This window comes from Megascapheus bottae, chromosome 6, assembly GCF_031878675.1.
Source record: "Megascapheus bottae isolate mThoBot1 chromosome 6, mThoBot2.hap1, whole genome shotgun sequence".
Lineage (NCBI taxonomy): Eukaryota > Metazoa > Chordata > Mammalia > Rodentia > Geomyidae > Megascapheus > Megascapheus bottae.
In genome coordinates, this window is record NC_143514.1 from 55,585,336 (window position 1) to 55,604,308 (window position 18,973).

Sequence of the window (18,973 nt, forward strand, 5' to 3'; positions counted from 1 at the left end):
GGTCCTAGAATGAAGAGGCTGCCTTTTACCCCCAGGCAACCTAAGCTGCCACTTGGAGGGAGTGGGTAGGTGCAGGGAGCTAAGCGATGGCCAATGGCAACAGCTCTGGGCAGCCTAGACTGGACAATGCCACTTCTTGGTAGCAGAACTGGCCTTGCTTGCACTTCTGAAAAAGCAGTAGGATGTCTAGCTGGTAGCAAACCCTGTAACTTCTACAGGTGCTGGCTAAGGGCTCCCCAGTCCTGGATAAGATACCAGTGGGTCCTCTCTTACTCTGCCACAGAACCCTAACCAAAAATTCCTAGCAGAAGTGATGAGACCCAATGCTCCTACCTAAAACCCACTGCGAATGCCACCCGGGACAAGAAAAATGAAACCAATTTAGCTCCCGATTAAGAAACAGAAACTGGAGATGAATCAAGTGCGCCGGCTGGGCTGGGCGGCCATACATCACATTCCCTGGGCAGAGGCCGCCTCAGCGGGCAGGCAGGCAGGCAGGCAGGCAAGCAGACTGCTCCTCCCTCCACAAAGGCTCCTAGGGCCGTGGCCCAGTGATCAATTCACAGAGTACGCTTAGCACCAGCTGGGCTCCACTGCCGGCTGTGTGCCCAGGGCAGCAGAACTGAGCTGCACTCAGAAGGCCAGAAGGCCTGGCAACAGGCCTTTATGCTAGTAAAGTGCCCCCTGCCACACTCACTTCTCGATGTCGCTGTTCTTACAGGTCTTCTGCATAGCCTCCTGCTTGCTGCTTTCTCCATTGCTGGTGGATGGCATCTCTGTGGGGACAGACAGGGTGCACAGGTGAGGGCTTGAGTTTGAGCCAGTCACCATCACCTAGAATGCCCTCTCCTCTCCTCACTTGACTGAGGTGGGACTTACCATCACTGGCCCACTTGGAGAACTCTGGTGTGATGCGGGTGCTGGGAGGCCCACCACTAGAGAGGAAGGATAAAGAACAGGGCTGAAGTCAGGCAAGACAGCCCTAATGGTGGTTCCTGGGTTGAGGCCCGCTTGTGGGCTTCCTTATCCCTCCAATCCCATCCACCCATGCTTGTGCCCACACTTGCTTTAGGACTGCACCCCGGAGCGCCTCTCTCTCCTTGGCTTCACCAGGTTCCTCGCCTGTGCAGGGGATGACATCAGCCTCCGTGTATCTGACATGGCGGTCAAGGACAATGGATCCTGGGTCGTGTGCAGTACGGCAGAGGGCTGAATCCTTTCTTCCTTGGTCAAAGCTGAGACTGGCCCAGGGGGTCAGTACCAGAGGTACTATCTACTTCTTGTCCTCATTGGCCTACCCACCAGCCCACCTTGTCCCACAGCGCCCCAAGGATACTGTGGTTTCCCATACTCCAGTGTGTCATCCCCATCCACATCCAAGTCAGCATCACTGTCTGGGTTCTCTTTGCCACTGCACATGACGAAGCCAGAGCCTGTGGGAAACAGAGTGTGAGAAAGGCCAGGGACCAAAAACTCTAGATCAAAGGTGATCCTTTTGCTACCTTAGGGCTAGATTAGGCCCAGACAGAAACTTGGGCTTGGGATATTTAGAAGCAGATACTTGAGTGCCCCTGACTCTGACACTGCAGTCTCTTTCTTCCTTCTGTGTAACTGTTCCTTTTGGTCACTGCATGCTTCTTTAGGTAGTCTCTGTTTGAACACTATGCTAGGTCCTTAGGAGACACCACGCCTATGCACTTGTGTTCCAGGTCCATGAAGAGAGGACAGACTAAGCTCCGGAAGATGTTACCCCGTACCAGAGCTGGGTCTCCTGATGTCCTCACTGTCCAGTGTGATAAGTCAGTCAAAGAGAACAGTCTGGTCAGGCCAATCAAAGCCACAGAGTGGGACCCCCAGCCAGCATTCTGATTTTGGCCGCCAGGTCCTTGCCAGCAAAAATACCAGGCAGCTGTTCAAATATTTGGTGTCTGAAGCGCCTGACATTAATTATTCATCTCTGCCTCGTGCAGCCCAGATTCCTGGACAAGTGTAGTTATAAAGGGATTAGGGAGAAAGAGAAAAGGGAGGATAGGCATGCACACCTGCTTCTCAAAGCAGTCCATGAAAGCAACCAGGCTGGCTGGGCAGGCCAAAGGCCAGATAGGTCGGCTGACACTCCTTTCCCCTTAGGAAGATTTGCATAGTTACAAGGCAAACTCTTGACTAAATAGGGAGAGGTGTGCTACTGAGGCTACACCAGGTAGCTCACCTGTCAGATCATTTCTGACTCCCAGGACCACTCTTTCTGATAGTCCATGGGCAGGCACTACAGAACTTCCCCTAACCTCTGCTGTTTCCCAGTGGGTCTCCTGCTGACCCATCAACTCATTCATCAGTACAGCTGCCCAGCTTAAGGAAGTCTGGAGGAAGTGTATGGCTCTGCCCAATGATCTCAAATATCTTCTTGTCCATTTTTAGCACTCTTAGGTCCTTACACACCAATTAGGGTAAGTCTTGAAAGCCTCTTGTCTTATTGCTTCATTCAGCTTACCAAATAGTTCTGACCCTTCTTTTTCTTGTTCCCAAACCCCTAAGACTCTCCACTATATGCACAGCCACCTCTGTAACTCTTTGGTTAGATCCATAAAGATTTAGCTGTATCTATTACTCTATATCCTCTCCAGAGCCCTGTGCATATGGACGTGGAGACTGGTCATTGTGCTCCTAGATTCACATTGCTCGAGACCTTTGTCCATGCTGTTAAAACCCATCTGGGATGTTCACCTTTCTTTTTTATTTTTTTTTGGGGGGGGGGCAGTCCTGGGGCTTGAACTTAGGGTCTGGGCAGGGCACTGTCCTTGGGCTTTCTCAAGGCTAGAGCTCTACCACTTGAGCCACTGCACCACTTCTGGCTTTTTCTATGTATACAGTATGGAGGAATTGAACCAAGGTCTTTGTGCATGCTAGGCAAGCACTCTGCCACTAGGCCAAACTCCCGGCCCTGGATATTCACCTTTCAAGAGTTGAAAAATTACCTTTATCTTTTTTATCCCGTCAGTCTCTGGCCTTGAGTCTACCCATTCCAGAGGAAAACAGGGATAGGAAAGGGAACAAATGCTACCTAAGCTCCACCTTCCCTGACAGTCCTCATTTACCTTCTACCTGAGGTCTCAATACACTTGAGGCAGCAGGGCCATTAAGCTGAGAAAACACCAAGTTACAGCTTTGCCTCCTGTTCACAGCCAGGTGTTCTGACAAGCAATTCCTACCCTGTGGGTGAGTGGCACCTCTATAAACCCTCTGACAGTTTGGGAGACAAACTCTGCCATCAATCAGAATGTAGCTATCAGGTTCACTTACAGCCCACGCCCTCCAAGCCCTGCCAATCGTCCTTTCTCAAGTCCTCACAGCTCAGAGCCAGCCTCTGTTCAACTGCCTGCCCTGCCCAGTGGGTGAGCAGAAAGGAAGCAGAGAAACCTGGCACTATTCCTGAGCCCAGTATGGCTCTCTTGACAGAGCAAAGTAAATGACAGCCAAAGCGGCCTGGAAGTCCCAACACGTAAAGCAGCCCTACTCTCTTCCCTCTGTAGTCTCCCTGCATGCTCATTTACACTAGGACTCATAACTTCAGTAGGCCCTAACTACTGTGTTTCCCATATCCTATATGTACTATGTCCCATGCTGTTGAACCTCCTCATGTCACCACAACAAATGCTTATTGGGCAGGTCTGACTCAGCTCAACTTATGATGCCTTCTACCATGAACTTGTAGTGACTATGCAAAGTCACTGCTATATAAATCTTTGCTGAAGGAATGATGTCTTCCATCTAACATTCTTTCAATCTTTTTGTGTTGAGAATAGACTTTCAGGACCTTGTTCTTATCTTCCATGTGCTATGTGGTAGGATATATGTTTCTTCCATGGTATCTACCCAGACTCTGTGTGTGTGTGCGTGTGTGCGTGCGTGCGTGCGCACAGGAGTACACTGGTACTGGGGCTTGAACCTAGGGCCTGGGAACTGTTTTTTCATTCAAGGCTGGTATTTTAAACATTTGAGCCACTCCAATCTCAGCTTTTTGCTGGTTAATTGATGATGAGAACTTCACACTTTTCTGCTTGGGCTAGCTCTGAACTGCAATCCTAAGATCTCAGCCTGAGCACCTAGGATTACAGGCATGAGCCACTGACACCAGCTCCACCCAATTTTTTTTTTTTGGTGGTGGGGTGGGGGTGCTCATAGGGGCTTGAACTCTTGGCCTGGGTTCTGTCCCTGAGTTCTTCAACTCAAGGCTACCGCCCTACCCCCTGGGCCTGGGTGCTGTCTCTGAACTCTTCAGCTCAACGCTACCACCCTACCCTTGAGCCACAGCCCCACTTCCCATTTTCTAGAGATTAATTGGAGATAGGAGACTCTCTGATTTGTATTGCCTGGGCTGGCTTTGAACCTTGATCCTCAGATCCCAGTCTCCTGTGTAGCTAGCTAAGATTACAGGCGTGAGCCATTGCCCCTGGCTCACCAAGCTCTTATGTAACTCCAAAATCACATGTAACTCACTGTATTATCTCTTACCAGCTGGAAAGCTGCAAGGGTCTCAAGCCTGCCTCATTGCTGTTTTTGGCATCACCCAGTAGAACTGGCCACTCACAGCAGTTGCCTTATTACACATCCCAATAACACTGGCTAACTACTGGAAACATTTCTCAGTGAGGGCCTGGGAACCCCATACCATAAGAAAAGCCAGGATTGATAGGCTAGTGGCTTACAGAAACCTACCAGGATACAGCCTTCCCTACCAGTCTCCAGCTCCTAGCTGGGGAGCAATCTTCTGTACCTCGGACAAGGGAGATGAGAAAGCAAGCATGACATATCTTGTCTGTCAGGGAAAAGGCCTCCCTGCTTCTACTTTGACCCTGATCCCGATCCTGACCCTGTCCCCCAGCTAAGACAGATGTTGGGAACCTCTCCCTACCCCCACAGGTGTTCGGATCAGGCTGCCACCACCAATTTCACTCTGGTGCTTGCCCCAGCCTGCTCCAACCTCCTTCCCAGCACATTAAACTTTATTTTCTTAATGAAATGTCACTTGCTGACTTCTGGCAGAATCATAATAAAAAGAAACGGCCATAAAGCCATTTTATGCAGACAGAGCCCTGCCAGCTTGCCTCCCCCCTCCCTTGCTTTGAGGAAAGCTCCACAGTCATTTTATGTTCTCAGCTGCTGGAATATCCCAAGCCAGTACTCAGAGGCAAGATGGCACAGATAGCTCCTTTCCAAGTCTCTGGCTCCTCTTCTATGTAGCTTTGGGAGTAACAGGCAAGCTGCCACTCCTGCTGCTGCTATCCTGGGAAGAGCTCAATTCCATGGACCTGCAGGATGATCCAGAGTATCCCTTAGTCACAAAGGCAGCCTCTTGCTATGATTCTGCCCCGAATGAAAGTGATACAAAAGGCTGGGCTCTCCTAGGCAAACCAAATCTGAAGGTCAACTCTGTCCAGCAAAGTGAGTTGCCCAATCCTGGATGTGCAGAAAATTCCTTTCCTTCCAGTAAAAAATACTTGGCAACACAATGGGAAAGGGTGAAGTTCAGAAATGATATGTAGGTCTAAATCTTATGAAAATTACCCTTCTCCAATAAACTCATTTCTTCCTGGGTCATTGAGAAGGGGAAAAAAGATCAGTGTTAATTTAATCAATTGATCACATGATTGATTGAGAAACTGGAGAAGCTGGTTTACTGGGAGTAGTAATGTCTTAGAACCTGAAACCACAAAAAAGGAGTCATTGATTTCCTCACCTGCTGCTCCCAGCCAACCCAGAGCCCAGGGAGAAAGTCTTGAGGCCTTCCAGAGACCAATGCTCAGCAACAGGGAGGGCAGGGGCAGCAGCTTCCGGGGAGTTTTACACTGGAATTAGTTACAGATGCAGTTACGGTGTCTTGTGTAAACGCCATCGATTGGGGAGCTGACAGTCTGGGGAGCTGCGATGCGGGACAATCAATCGGCCTGCAGTGTCACCTGCCACCTCGCTGAACAGTTGACAATGCAATTATCCAGTGTGGAGGCAGGGAGTTGGCGTGTGTCAAACGCACTTAGCCACTTTCCGGGCCTTCTCGATAACGTGTTTCACTGCCTCACGTCAGAAGAGACGCACAGAGACAGACGCCGTTTAAAACCATTGATACTTGCTCCTTCTGCCTGCACTCTCCCTGTCTCAGTTTAACAATTGTGTTGCAAAGGCGATTAAATCCTGTCTATTGCCACAGGGGACAGAAGAGGTCTTGCTCCTTGCCATCTCTTTTCACCCCTCCCACCAGGCAACAGTCATAACTAAAGGTGGTAAGGAGTTAAGACGCCGAACCCCTCCATTCAAAGGCTACCTCCTGCCATGCCTTATTCCAACACCTATCACTGACAGGACCACAGGGCAGAGCTGCACCCAGGATCACTTAAACACCTGGGGCTTCCATCTGTGGGGAACTGGCATGCTAAAGGAGTAGTTAAACCAAGACCTATACTTTTGGCCTCACAATACCTCTTAGCCTTTTGCCCCATAATCTGGTGCTAAAGTTTTGATAAAACAAATTTCAAAACAGCTGTGACAAAGCTATCCACTTGTTCTCTCCAATGACTATTCCAGGCTACAGCAGGGCAGAAGCCTTCACAACTAAATGTTTCAATATCCTCTCTCTTCTTACTTTACCTGTCTGCTTCATAGGGCTAGATTCCAGCAATGCACCCCCCTAGGGCTCAAAGATAGCTGCAGATTCCTGCCACTTTCAGTGTAGCATCCTGTCACTTATTTGAAACTAATCCTATGTCCTATATCCCTTTCCCATGTGATGAGTTTTGGGTTCCCCAAATTCAACCAGGTGAACTCTCTCACAGGTAATCAATATAATCAATATAGCTTACTACCACAGGTCTCTTCTGCAGGAACTAGGTACAGGGAGCAGTAGGAAATGAGAGAGAAGGCATGCCATGATTCGTGTCACATATTTTCTTTGACTCTAGGAATGGGCAGCTTCATCACAAATACTTTTCTCTGGCCCATTTCTGTAGCCTGGAAAGACCCCTACTCCACACAGGTTTTTGGTAGGGTACCCCAGAGGAACATCTATTTCTAAGTGCTGATCTCTTGAGTGAAGTGCCAAGCTCTGTGTGCTACTATGCAAACAGCACTAGCAGTTAATTAAGAAACCTCGGCCAGGGCCGGGAGTTTGGCCTACTGGTTGAGTGCTTGCCTAGCATGCACAAAGACCGGGGTTGATTTCTCGGTACCACATACATAGAAAAAAAGCCAGAAGTGGTGCTGTGGCTCAAGTGGTAGAGCTATGTATGGCCTTGAGAAAACCCAAGGACAGTGCTCAGACCCTGAGCCCAAGCCCAGGACTGGCCAAAAAACAAACAAACACCCTACTCCAAATCTTGGTCAGAAGCACAGCTGAGTGGTAGAGTGCTTGCCTAGCATGCACAAAGCCCTGGGTTCAATTCCTTGGTACCACAAACACAGAAAAAGCTGGAAGTGGTGCTGTGGCTCAAGTGGTAGAGCTCTAGCCTTGAGAAAGCCCAAGGACAGTGCCCAGGCCCTTAGTTCAAGCCTTAGGACTGACAAAAAACCAAGCAAGCTAGCTCATTTTGAATGAAGCATTGGCACTGAGGCACATAGTTTCATGTTTCCTCAACACAAAAACCTCTTACAACTTATACTCTTGAAACCTTTATCTGTTTTCTTGGCTTTTAAAAAAGAAAATCTATCTGGGTGCAAGTAGTTCACACTGGTAATCCTAGCTGCTTAGGAGGTAGATACCTGAGGACTGCAGTTCAAAGCCAGCCCAGACAGGAAAATCTGTGAGATTCTTATTTTCAATTAACCACCAGAAAACTGAAAGCGGCACTTACGCTCAAAGACAACACCCAAGCCTGGAGTTCAAAGCCCACAACTGCAAAAAAAAAAACAAACCCAAAATGTATCTATGCAGGGTGCTCTTGAGTTGTGGCTCAAGTGGTGTAGTGCTGGCCTTGGGTAAAAAAGCTCAGGGACAGTACCCAGGCCCTGAGTTCAAGCCCCAGGACTGGGAAAAAAAAAAAAAACCCACCCCCCCCCCAAAAAAAAACCCACCTATTTTTGCTTGGATCTATTGATGTTTTTCCTGTTTGGCCCTTTACTTTGCCCTAAAATACCCAAGCACCCAAGTTCCAAGATACCTGGACCTCCCACTCACTAACCAGGGGTCCCCCATCCTGATTCCCTTGCCAAGTGTCTCCATCAAAACACTTATCATGGTCTCCTACAACAGATTACATTCAAGGCAACAGATCTGACCCACCAGACCAGCTCCTAAGGGGGTAGGTGAAAAGTATTGCTGGGGATGATGAAGGAGTCCTAGTTTGGGAGGAGGAACAGGTGATGATCAGATAGAGGAACTTATCTGCAATTCTTCAATTCTTTCATATCTAACAAGAACAGCAATCTCTGTTCTGTCAGCACGCATAGAAGGCTTAAATGGGCCTTGCTGCTCGCCTGCTCATCCTGCCTCTGCCTTCCTTTCTCTGAAGTCGGCTGGGCAGCTTCTTCAGCTGGCGTTATCACTCCCTCTAACCGGTCTTGGCAGGCAATCTAATTCCTCCTGAAAAGGTCACCGCCATTTTAACTGCCTTTCAATCACATTAAGCACGCGCTGCCCGGCTTGCGGCCTGGCCCGCCCGGCGGGCGATCAATGCACTGCACTGACACCGGCCCTCCTGGCGGGGCCACACCCAACCCCCCAAGAGTTGGGGCCTAGTGGTCCTGGCTAGGAAGGGTAGGTTGACAGATGGTCAGCTTTTGCAGGCAGGGTTTGGGGGCAGAGGCAGTCAGGACCAGCCAGGGCCTCCCTTTGATAGCCCCCCCCACTGAGGAGGCTCAGCCTCCTCCGCTCCACTGAGCCAGCTCTCTGCTTCGTGGCCCCCGCTGATCTCGCTGTAGAACAGCCTTTCAAGTCAGCCTGTCTTTTGACTGCACTAAGCTGTTTAAGAGGCGGCAGCAGCTTCTATCAGGAAAGCTGGAGCAATTCTCTGCAGATAAAGGCACCTCCAGCCTTGTTCCCTCTTCAAGTCTCACTCTCATTCCGCTCTCCAAATCGCTCAAAGAAAAGCCCCTTTGAACTCTCCTCAGGAATTCTTGAAAGAAACAACCTCACAGTGTAAACACTCAGGGAAAACTGATACCCGCCCAGGGCCTAAGAGCCCCTCACACAGCTCTGCCAGCCCATCCCAGCCCTGGAGAAGACTTAACCAAATCAGCAGGCTCCACTCAGCCTGACCCTCCCCAAGTCCTGTCAGGTGCCCAGAAGCCATGAGGTCCACTTCTGTGCCAAGAAAACTTATTAAGTTGCCATAACCATGGAAGACATGAATAGTTGCAGCTGCCAACAAAGCTGAGGCAGAGCGGCATTCTGGAACTGACCTGCTGAGACTGCCATCACACACCTGTGTGCATAATTCCTGAGCTCATGGGCTCTGCTATTCATTCTTTCAAAGCCTAAGATATACTAGAATTCCAGCACATGCATGAAAATAGTGTAATGGCAACTAACACTGTTCAGCTCAGGAGCAAGGAAACCTTTCTGACTTATGGTTTGGTTTGTCATCAGACTCACTGGACATCTGAGAGAAGCCCAAAGGTGTAAGGTTCCATCTGGACTCAGTCCCTTCATCTAGTCTGGCACTGCAGAGGCCAGTCCTTAGTTTGGCCCAGGTTGCATAGCCCCAAGGAAGCAAGACCCCCTTAGCAGCTGCTGTGTGATTCCCCAGAGACCATATACAGCGGTACTCCCAAGGGAGTTACCAGCAAACAGGAGGCAGATGGGAAGCAGGCTGGCTCCTTTAATGACCCCAAGCTGCAGTGCCAGCTGTGCATGTAGACAGAAAGAGAAAAGGGCTGGAGGGCCAGGAGGCAAATAGCTACTCCCTTCCCCTGCCATGGCAGGGGAGTTTGACAAGAGGACACTTTGTGCACTCAACTAATTCTGCTGTTTGATCAGGAGGGGGCAACCATGACCCATCAAGGAGCCCTGGAGATGGCCTGGGCCCTGCAAAAACTCCTCTGCAGCAACTGGGGAGAATCAGGGAACAGGGAGCAGCTGGATCCAGGCCCCTCTTGCTTCGGGGCAGAGGGTGCCCAGGGAGAAAGGATGGGATTAGATTCACCAATGAAGCTCATGGGAGGTCAAATTTTGCTGTAACTCACGTTCTCCTTTGTAACTGATTTCCCTGACATAGGGAGGAGGAGGAGGAGGAGGAGGAGGAGGAGGAGGAGGAGGAGGAGGAGGAAAATCCAATGTGTTTGTCTGGAAACCCTCAGGGCCCCCAATGCTGGAGGTGTACAGCAGGTTGCTGGATTCTCATTTATCAGCCTTAAGAGGGATGGAGTGATAAATGCATAACCGTCCCTTTAATATTTTATGCAGGTGCTAACGCGGCTTGGCTGTCACCTTCAATGCATCACCCGAGGCTGAGAGCCCCCCTCGTCACTCCTAGCTTGCAGCCTCACAATTCCATTTCCCCACCCAAATACATCCATTTTAATATGTACACCACAGGCAGGCAGCATGGTCACAAAGGAGTCCCACCACCAGCAGTTCCCACGTGGTAGCACAGATGACCAGTCACTAGCTGTGGCCTTGTGGCTTCCACTGGAGATACCAAAAGCCTGCCACTAGAATGCCACTGCCTATGTGTCAGCTGCTAGTACCTCGAAAGCCACCTTCCAGGAGTGTAGTGGCTCGTATCCGCTTCTGCCCACACCACTCATACTCCTCAAAGCGGTTGTTGTTTTCATGCTCAATGTCCACAGCATCATCCTCAGTCATACAGGAGCCTTCCCTCTGTAAAGAGCAGAGTAAAGTCAAGCCAGGCTCAGACCATCCCAACCAACCTGCTCCCTAGAGCCTGCAAGGAAAGCACAGCCCTAACCCGCCCCCTCCCCTCCAGCCCTGCCCTGATGCAGTATGCCAGCTGGGCCTTTGGCACTCACGATGTTTGAAATTAAAACCAACCTAGAGGACAAAGAACTGTACCCCTTCCCAATAATTTTCCATAGGAACCCCAGGAAGGAGGGAGTAAAAGCAAAGAGGGCAAAGAACGTAGGCAAAGAAACAGCTGAGATCACATGGAGGAGACCCCAAGAGCCCACAGATTTAGGAGCAGTCAGCAGCTAGTGTCAGGGGAAGATGGGAGGAGGAAGGTGGTGGCAATAGCCCCTCTACCTTAGAAAGGCAATGCTCCACATGCCTACTCATCTCCTGCTCCGATCCTGCCAGGGGGCGGTTGCACAGGGGACATACCTGCCCTTCATCTTGCTTCCTCCGTTTCATTTTCCCAATCCGAGCTGCATAGAGAAATGGAAAACAAAGCAACAGAATAAGCAGACGGTCACTAGCTTTGTGGCTCAGTCCCAGTGATGCCAACACACCCTGACCTGCTACCAGTCATTAGTCCTTTTATTAAATGCTTGACATGGTCCTCATTGCAGTGCTTCTTACTCCTTTGGTGACTGGGCATTGCCCAGAACATCTGGGAGAAGACTGATGCTGGACCAAGGAGTATGGACACCATGTGGCTCTTTGGCCAAAGCTGGCTCAGGCTCAATTTATTTCTCCCTATCTGTAGTACCCAAGGAGTTCAACATGCAGAGACATTTCATAGTACTGTGATCTCCCCAAAAGATCAAGACCCAAGATTCCTCTAGAGTCTGGATTTGGTCAGCTGTTTACTCATCAGTTAAAACCACTTTTGGCCAGGAGTGGTGGCTCACGCCTGTAATCCTAGCTACTCAGGAGGCTGAGATCTGAGGACTGCAGTTCAAAGCCATCCGGAGCTTCTAAAGTCCCTGAGATTTTTTTTTTTCTTGAGGGGGGTCATGGGGCTTGAACTTGGCCTGGGTATCGTCCTACCCTTCAGCCAAGCCCCACTTCCCATTTTCTAGAGGTTAACTGGAGATAAGTCTCAGGTCCTTTTGTGCCCTGGCTGGCTTTGAACCATGATCCTCAGTTCTCAGACTCCTGAGTAGCTAGGATTACAGGCATAAGCCACTATGCCCAGCTCCTTAGACTCATCTCCAATTAACCAACAGAAAACGGGAAATGACGCTATGGCTCCAGGAGTACAGCAGTAACCTTGAGCTGAAGAGCTCAAAGACAACGCCCAGGCCCAGAGGTAGGGTGCTTAGCCTGGAGCTGAATAGCTCAGGGATAACGTCTAGGCCCAGAGTTCAAGCCCCACAACTGACCAAAAAAACCCCCAAAACTACTACCACTTTGGGTGTAGGGCCAAGAGCCCTGAGGTATGGGCCCTAGCATCCTACCTAGATCATCCCAAGAGGAATTTCTCCAATGTGCACTGGTTCCATTTTATAGGAAAGGAGACTGAGGGTATGGGTCAGACCTTGGCTACCTGGGTCAGAAGGTCCAGGGTACCTGAAGAGGGTAGATCTTATTATGCATACCCAAACCTGTCCTATCATTTCTAATCAGTGCAGAGGGGGTTGGCTGGCCCCAGAGGCAGAGGATTGCCTGCCATGCTGTCCTGCAGGAGGTTCAGTTCCAAAGTGCACACCACAAGCCCTCAGCACTGCTAATTAATGCTGAGAGATGCAATCATTTCTAATTAGCTCACTAATCCTTCTCTGCAGTCTTCCTGTCAGTGAAGCAGGAAGGGGTCAAAACAAGGGACTCTTCCTCCTACCCCTTCCAGGATGCAAGAGCAGGATCAAAGATGGCCACTCTGAGACCACACTGATGGGAGAGGAAGGGAGTATGCCAAGAAGGGAAACATTCTCTACTGAAGGGCCATGAAGAACTTTCTTATGGATGTTGACCCTGATTGGAAGGTCATGAATGAGGCAGAGGAACAGAGGTGAGAGTTGTTATGTTAGAGGTTCTATGTATCTCACGCTTAAAGCCTGGTACTTTATTCAGTCTATATCCTGAAGCTAAGATCGCATTTCTACATTTTAACAGAAAAAGAAACCTGAAGCTTAAAGCTATCAAGGCACTTGTCCAATATAAGGACCCAGGGTCCTTCTTCCAGTGAACAGCATGAGCAAGATTGATCCCCCTATATGTTAGGGCTTCAGGGCTTCTGCTGGTTACAGATCTGAGGCAGAAAGCTTTTCCAGCTCCAGAGCAGAATGACCCTACAAAGACCCAAATAAAAGGAAAAGCCAACAAGAACTGAGTGTAGAATTTGAGAAATGTTGGTCTGTAGCTCAGATCATCTCTCCAATTTCCTGTGTTTCCACTACAGAAATGTGACTATGTTCTGAGGCCCTTTACTTGGCTGGTCTAACCCTTGGAATCCTATGTTCAGGCATCCTTGACACTACAGAGCCAGATCTGGGATATAGAAGGGGTACAAGACATCATATATACGAGGGTCTTGGGACTTCTAGAAGTCTAGTATGGTGTAATGTGCCAACACAAAGGATTCTCACCTGCCTAGAGTTTGAGTGCACTTCTGGGTAAAAAGGGGCTGATGATAACAATGTCAATAAAGAATCAATGACTGAGTTGGAAAAAAAAATATCTTGGGACTTCTAGATGTTCTTTGTCTAGGACATGTAGGACTACAGAAAGCTAGGCCCAGAAAGCCACTTGATGGGTTGTGTTTCATCTGGACAGTCTCAGGTAAGTAGGCAGGTTTTTTTCCCCCCTCTTGCCATTCTTCTTTTAAGTCCTGAACTAAGCAGTCTGGCAAGAAGTTTTGTTCTCTACTGAAGGTTACCTAGAAGTTGGAAGAAACAAAGCATTTGCCAAGGAGGTGGAATGGCATGGTTGGAGAAGCATAAGCTTTGGAAGTAAACAAATTTCACTCCGATCATGGCTCAGTTACATCCCAGCTATATGATTTTCAACAAATAACTTCCACCTCTCAGATCCTAAGCTGCCCTATTTGCAAAACGTGTGTTACCTTTCTCTCTCAGAGGTGTGCTTAACATAGTGCCAGCTTAGCATAGTGGTGCTTAACATAGTGCCAGCTCTCCCCTTTTCCAGGCTGGGGCTGAGCCTGGCAGCAGCAACCAAAGAGACATGGGATCTTGAACTACTACATTCTCATTCACTTACCAACTGCCCTAGAGACCCTAAAGCCCCTTAAAACCAACCCCCATATACACCACATCAGCACAAAAAGAGAGGACCATTCAATTGTGTTCAGCAAACAGGATTGCTCCAGAGGTTTGAATCCAGAAGGGGGACCGCCAGGTAGTGCATACACGGGCTGCTTTCAGAGGCCTCTAAGAGCTGTCGAACCCACGCTGATCACCTTTGTGAAATGTGGGCCGACTGATAACTCAAAGAGCCCTCGGATGAGTTAGTTCCTGTTGCCGTGGGAACTCCAGATCTCACTGCATTGTCAAGTCGCAGCGGAGAGGCTGTATTCATACTACTGGGCACTGATTAAAAACTAGAAGAAAAACATTCTCAGCGCCCCGCCGGCTTGAATAGTGAGGTCCCAGCAGTTAGCAAATTCAAAGCTGAGCTCCCGACTGGAATTGTGTAGCTTGTTCCTCATTCTCCGACACTTATTGCCCCCCAGGGTTCTTCGGGGCCTTTAGAGAGGCTTTCAGCAAGAGCTGGGAACCATAACCTCCATTAGACAGACGGGGAAACTGAGGGCAGCAGCTTTGGTTTGCACATATTCAGATGCTGTGACTGCAAAGGAACCAGTGGGCCCCCACAGTGGAAGAGACCCAGGCAAGGCAAGGACTGTGGGCAGCGCGGGAGGAGGCCGGGGGTGGGGCGGAGGGAGGGGCCGGACCAGACTCACCATTCAGCCGGGTCTGCCGGTTGGCTCGCACTCGCAGGAAGGTCTGGGAGAAAAATCCCCGGCAGATGCAGAAGGGGGGGGGAGAGAAAGAGAGAGAGAGAAAAGAGCGTCAGGTGCGATCTGGTGTCCTGGTCCCCAGCCCTAACATCCGACCCCTGCCCAAATGCGCCCCGCCCCAAACAGCCCGTAAACAAACCTACTTCCTCCCTCCCGCCGGTGCCCCTGCTCCGCCGGCCGCTCCGGGCCCTCGGCATAGCCGCCGGAACTGCTTTAATAAGACCCCGTGGCCGCCGCGCGGTGCCGCCCCTGCCCCGGCCTCCAGCTCTTTGGACCCCGCGGCCGCCCAGCCGGCGAGGGCGGCGATGCAGGCGGATTCCCCCCGGCTGCCCGGCGGTGGCGGCACCTCAGCTCCCAGCAGCGGCGGCGGCCATGTTGGCCCTGGTCACGTGATCCGCCGCCGTCGCGCGCTGGAGGTGAAAGTTCACCCTGGGCTGGGGGTTGGCCGGACTGGGACCAGGAAGCCGCCTATTTGCACTCCAGCCTACTGGCTGGGGCTGCCCCCGGGGTCCCTCCTACCGCCCCTGAACGACCGCCCCGGCCTCCGCGGCTGCGGGGACTGTGCCTCCGCCCCGCGCTCCTCCCTCCGCGGGACTCCTTCCGGCCGGGCCTGGCGGGCCCTCCGCTGCTCGCGCGGCCGTCGGGTCCGGTGGCTGCGAGGGGCCGCGCTTTGCTTGGGCGTCAGGAGTCGGAATTCCCGGTCATCCTCCGGCCACCCCACCGTCGCCGACTCGGCCCTCAGCCCATGGCAGCCCTGTTGAGAGGATTCCCGACACTTCTGTCTGCCGGACACCCCTGGGCCCCTCACAGGCACTGCATACCCCTCTCGGCCTACAGTCGACTCCAACCTCCCCGAGCAGGTGCCTTCCTTCTGGGTTCTCAGTTCATCGAGGGAGGCCATCGTTTACTCAGACGTGGCCCTTGACCCGCCCCTTTCATTTATCCTTCACCTTCAACCCTCTGAATCCGGGGAATCCATCTCTAAAGATCTCTTAATTTTTCTTATTGCCATCTCTCTTCTACATCTACTCAACCTTTAAGGACTAATGAAAAAATGATGTGTGTACATGTCTGTCTTCATCATAGCGTGCGTGTGTGTGTGTGTGTGTGTGTGTGTGTGCGCGTGCACATATGCGGGGGGGGGCAGTCATGGAGCTTGAACTCAGGCCTGAGCACTTTCTTTCGGCCTCCTCAAAACTAGAACTCTACCACTTGAGCTATAGCACCACTTCTGGCTTTTTCTATGTATGTGTTACCAAGAAATAAAACCTGGGTCCTCCTGCATGCTAGGCAAGCACTCTACCACTAGGCCAAACTCCTGGCCCTATAGGCTGTATAATATTTTATCGGTGGACTTGACCACTCCTGGATGAGACTATGTGTGAATCATTTGGGTGAACCCAGAGCCCAGCATGGTCCTGGCATTGGTAAAGACGTCCTTCAGTGTTTCTTCAATGGCTCTGCCTTCCTTTTTTGTCAGTGCTTTAGTTCTTAATCGCATTAGCTGCCTCACTTTGCAGCTGTCTCTAAGCTTATCTGTTGCTCTTCAGTTTCTCTTCTTTATCCTCCACATATTTGTACGAAATTAATGTTTACCCTTGTTTAAACCCTTCAGTGATTTTTTTCCACCTACAAGATCGGTAAAATGGCATACATGCCTGCCTTGTCTGCCTCTCCAGTGTCTTCTACCACATCTAACTTTCCTCATACTCCTGGCACTTAGCTTTGCTGAGCTTTTTGAGCACCCCATGTTCAGTACTCTGGGCTAGATGCCTCCCAATATATTGTTTAGTTAACTTGTTCATCCTTAAAGCTCTGGGCAAGCCTTTGTGTCCCTTTCATCGTAATCCCCTGAGTTTTTACAGTTCCTTGGCTTCCCTCTGATGACATGTATTTTGACTATATTTGCCCTTTGTATTAAGAATCATTTCTATTCCATCATCCAGCATAGGGTGTAGCAAGAAGGGCTAGCAAGTGGGGCAAGGGCACTGACAAGCCCTGACCCCAGTGCAGAACTGGAGGATTGTTCTAGTTTGGATCTGGAATGTCTCCAGAAGGTCCATTTGTCAAAGGTGCATTTGAAGTTTAGATCTGATACATCCTTTTCAGATCTCCTTTGGATTCTCAGTGAGAATCCAAACCAGAAACCAATACCTTCTGCTTTTAAGGCCCAGCTCAAAGATGCATGGCTTTATTTTCATTGCTAAGAAAACAGACCTGGGAAGAGGAAGCGACTTCTCTAACCTAAGCTAGGAGAATTGAATCAAAATTTGAAATCAAGTACCCAGAATCTTAGATTGTTAGGTATTATTCAGTTTTCTCTTACCATAACAAATAGGTGATCAAGCTATTTGGAGAAAAGGTTTATTTGGCTCTCAGTTTTAGAGGAGACTTTCTAATTAGTTGGCCTGGTAGCTCTCTGGCTGTGCAGCACAGGACCACACCTGCTCACCTCATGCTGGGAAAGCCAAAAAAGGAGGAAGAGCCTGGAGTCTTGACAATTCCCTTTGAGGGAATTCCCCTAAGACCACACCTTCAACTGAGTCCTACCTACCACTTCCACAGCATGGGCCAGAATGCAAAACAGAAACTGGGACTAATGGCTTTTAAGACCCAGTGATTTGGGGGGGGGGGAAAGGGACTGGTCATGGGGCTTAAACTCTGGGCCTGGGCTGTCCCTGAGCTTTTCAGCTCAAGGCTACTGCCTTACCTATGGGCCTGGGCTGTCCTTGAGCTCTTCAGCTCAAGGCTACTGCCTTACCTCTGGGCCTGGGCATTGTCCCTAAACTCTTCAGCTCAAGGCTACTGCTTGAGCCACAGTGCCACTTCCGGTTTTCTGGTTTCCTTGTGGTTAATTGGAGATGAGTCTCACAGTTTTTAGTGCCTGGGGCTGGCTTTGAACTCAGATCCGCAGATCTCAGCCTCCTGAGTAGCTCAGCTTTTTAAAAGGTGGCCTTTTTTTTTTTTTTTTACAGTCCTGGGACTTGAACTCAGGGCATGGGCATAGTCTTTGGGCTTTCTCAAGGGTAAAACTCTACTGCTTGAGCCACAGCACCATTTTCAGCTTTTTCTATAAATGTGATACCGAGGAATCACATATATAGAGTGCATGCTAGACAAACACTCTACTACTAGGTCAAACTCCTGGTCCCAGTTAAGTGATTTTTTTTTTTTTTAAAGCCTGGCACTAGTGTCTTGTGTCTGTAATAACAGCGACTCATAGGCTGAGATCCAAGGACTGGGGTTCAAATCCAGCCCAGTCAAGTAGATCCTTAAGATTTGTCTCTAACTACCAAAAAAGCTTAAAGTGGAGCTGTGGCTCAAGTAAGTGAGTGCTAGCCTGGAGCACAGAAGATTGGGGACAGTTCAAGCCTCAGGACTGACACCAAAAAAAAAAAAAAGAAGACAAGAAAAAAATATATACAGACAACGGTATCAAGGCAACTAATGGCCAGGCATTGTGTAAAAAGCAGGTGAGGGCCAGGAGTTGTGGCCTAATAGTAGAGAGCTTGATTATCATGCATGAATGAAGCCCTGGGATTGATACCTTGGTACCACGTACACAGAAAAAGCTGGAAGTGGTTCTATGGCTCAAGTGGTAGAGTGCTACCCTTAAGCAAAAGAACAAGGCGCTTGGGCCGGGAGTTTGGCCTAGTGGTTAAAGTGCTTGCCTAGCATGCATGAAAACCCAGGTTCAATTCCTCGGTACCACATACGTAGAAAAAAGCCGGAAGTGGTGCTGAGGCTCAAGTGCAGAGCTCTAGCCTTGAGAAAGTCCAAGGACAGTGCTCAGGCCCTGAGCCGAAGCCCAGGACTGGCAAAAAAAAAAAAAAAAAAGAACAAGGCGCTGTCCCTGAGCTCCTCAGCTCAAGGCTACCACTCTACCCTTGAGCCAAGCCCCACTTCCCGTTTTTTGTTGGTTTTTTTTTTTTTTTTGGGTGGATCATGGGGCTTGAACTTGGCTTGTGTACTGTCCTTAACCTTTTCAGCTCAAAGCAACCACCTTACCCTTCCTAAGCCTGGGTGTTGTCCCTGAGCTCTTCAGCTCAAGGCTACCACCTTACCCTTGAGCCAAGCCCCACTTCCCATTTTTCTAGAGGTAAATTGGAGATAAGAGTCTCAGATACTTTTGTGCCCATGCTGGCTTTGAACCTTGATCCTCAGATCCC

General features: G+C 49.9%; 1 protein-coding gene across 4 annotated transcripts in view; it reads right to left on the reverse strand.

Annotated features, from left to right (window-relative positions):
- Positions 1–18,973, reverse strand: part of Rnf220 (ring finger protein 220) — a 222,370-nt gene that overhangs the window by 5,724 nt on the left and 197,673 nt on the right. Inside the window, exons 1-8 of one of the 4 annotated variants that reach the window (XM_090334996.1) lie at positions 14,948–15,384; positions 14,748–14,790; positions 11,189–11,310; positions 10,675–10,807; positions 1,337–1,433; positions 1,068–1,154; positions 880–935; positions 698–776 (exon numbers count right to left, since the gene is read on the reverse strand). In XM_090334996.1, coding sequence (XP_090191122.1) covers positions 698–776; positions 880–935; positions 1,068–1,154; positions 1,337–1,433; positions 10,675–10,807; positions 11,189–11,310; positions 14,748–14,790; positions 14,948–15,001 — 671 coding nt within the window. In that variant the 5' untranslated portion in view covers positions 15,002–15,384. Of the gene's footprint in view, positions 1–697; positions 777–879; positions 936–1,067; positions 1,155–1,336; positions 1,434–10,674; positions 10,808–11,188; positions 11,311–14,747; positions 14,791–14,947; positions 15,385–18,973 lie in introns of those variants that run through there. The other 3 variants (XM_090334997.1, XM_090334995.1, XM_090334994.1) reach the window with 3 other exon arrangements.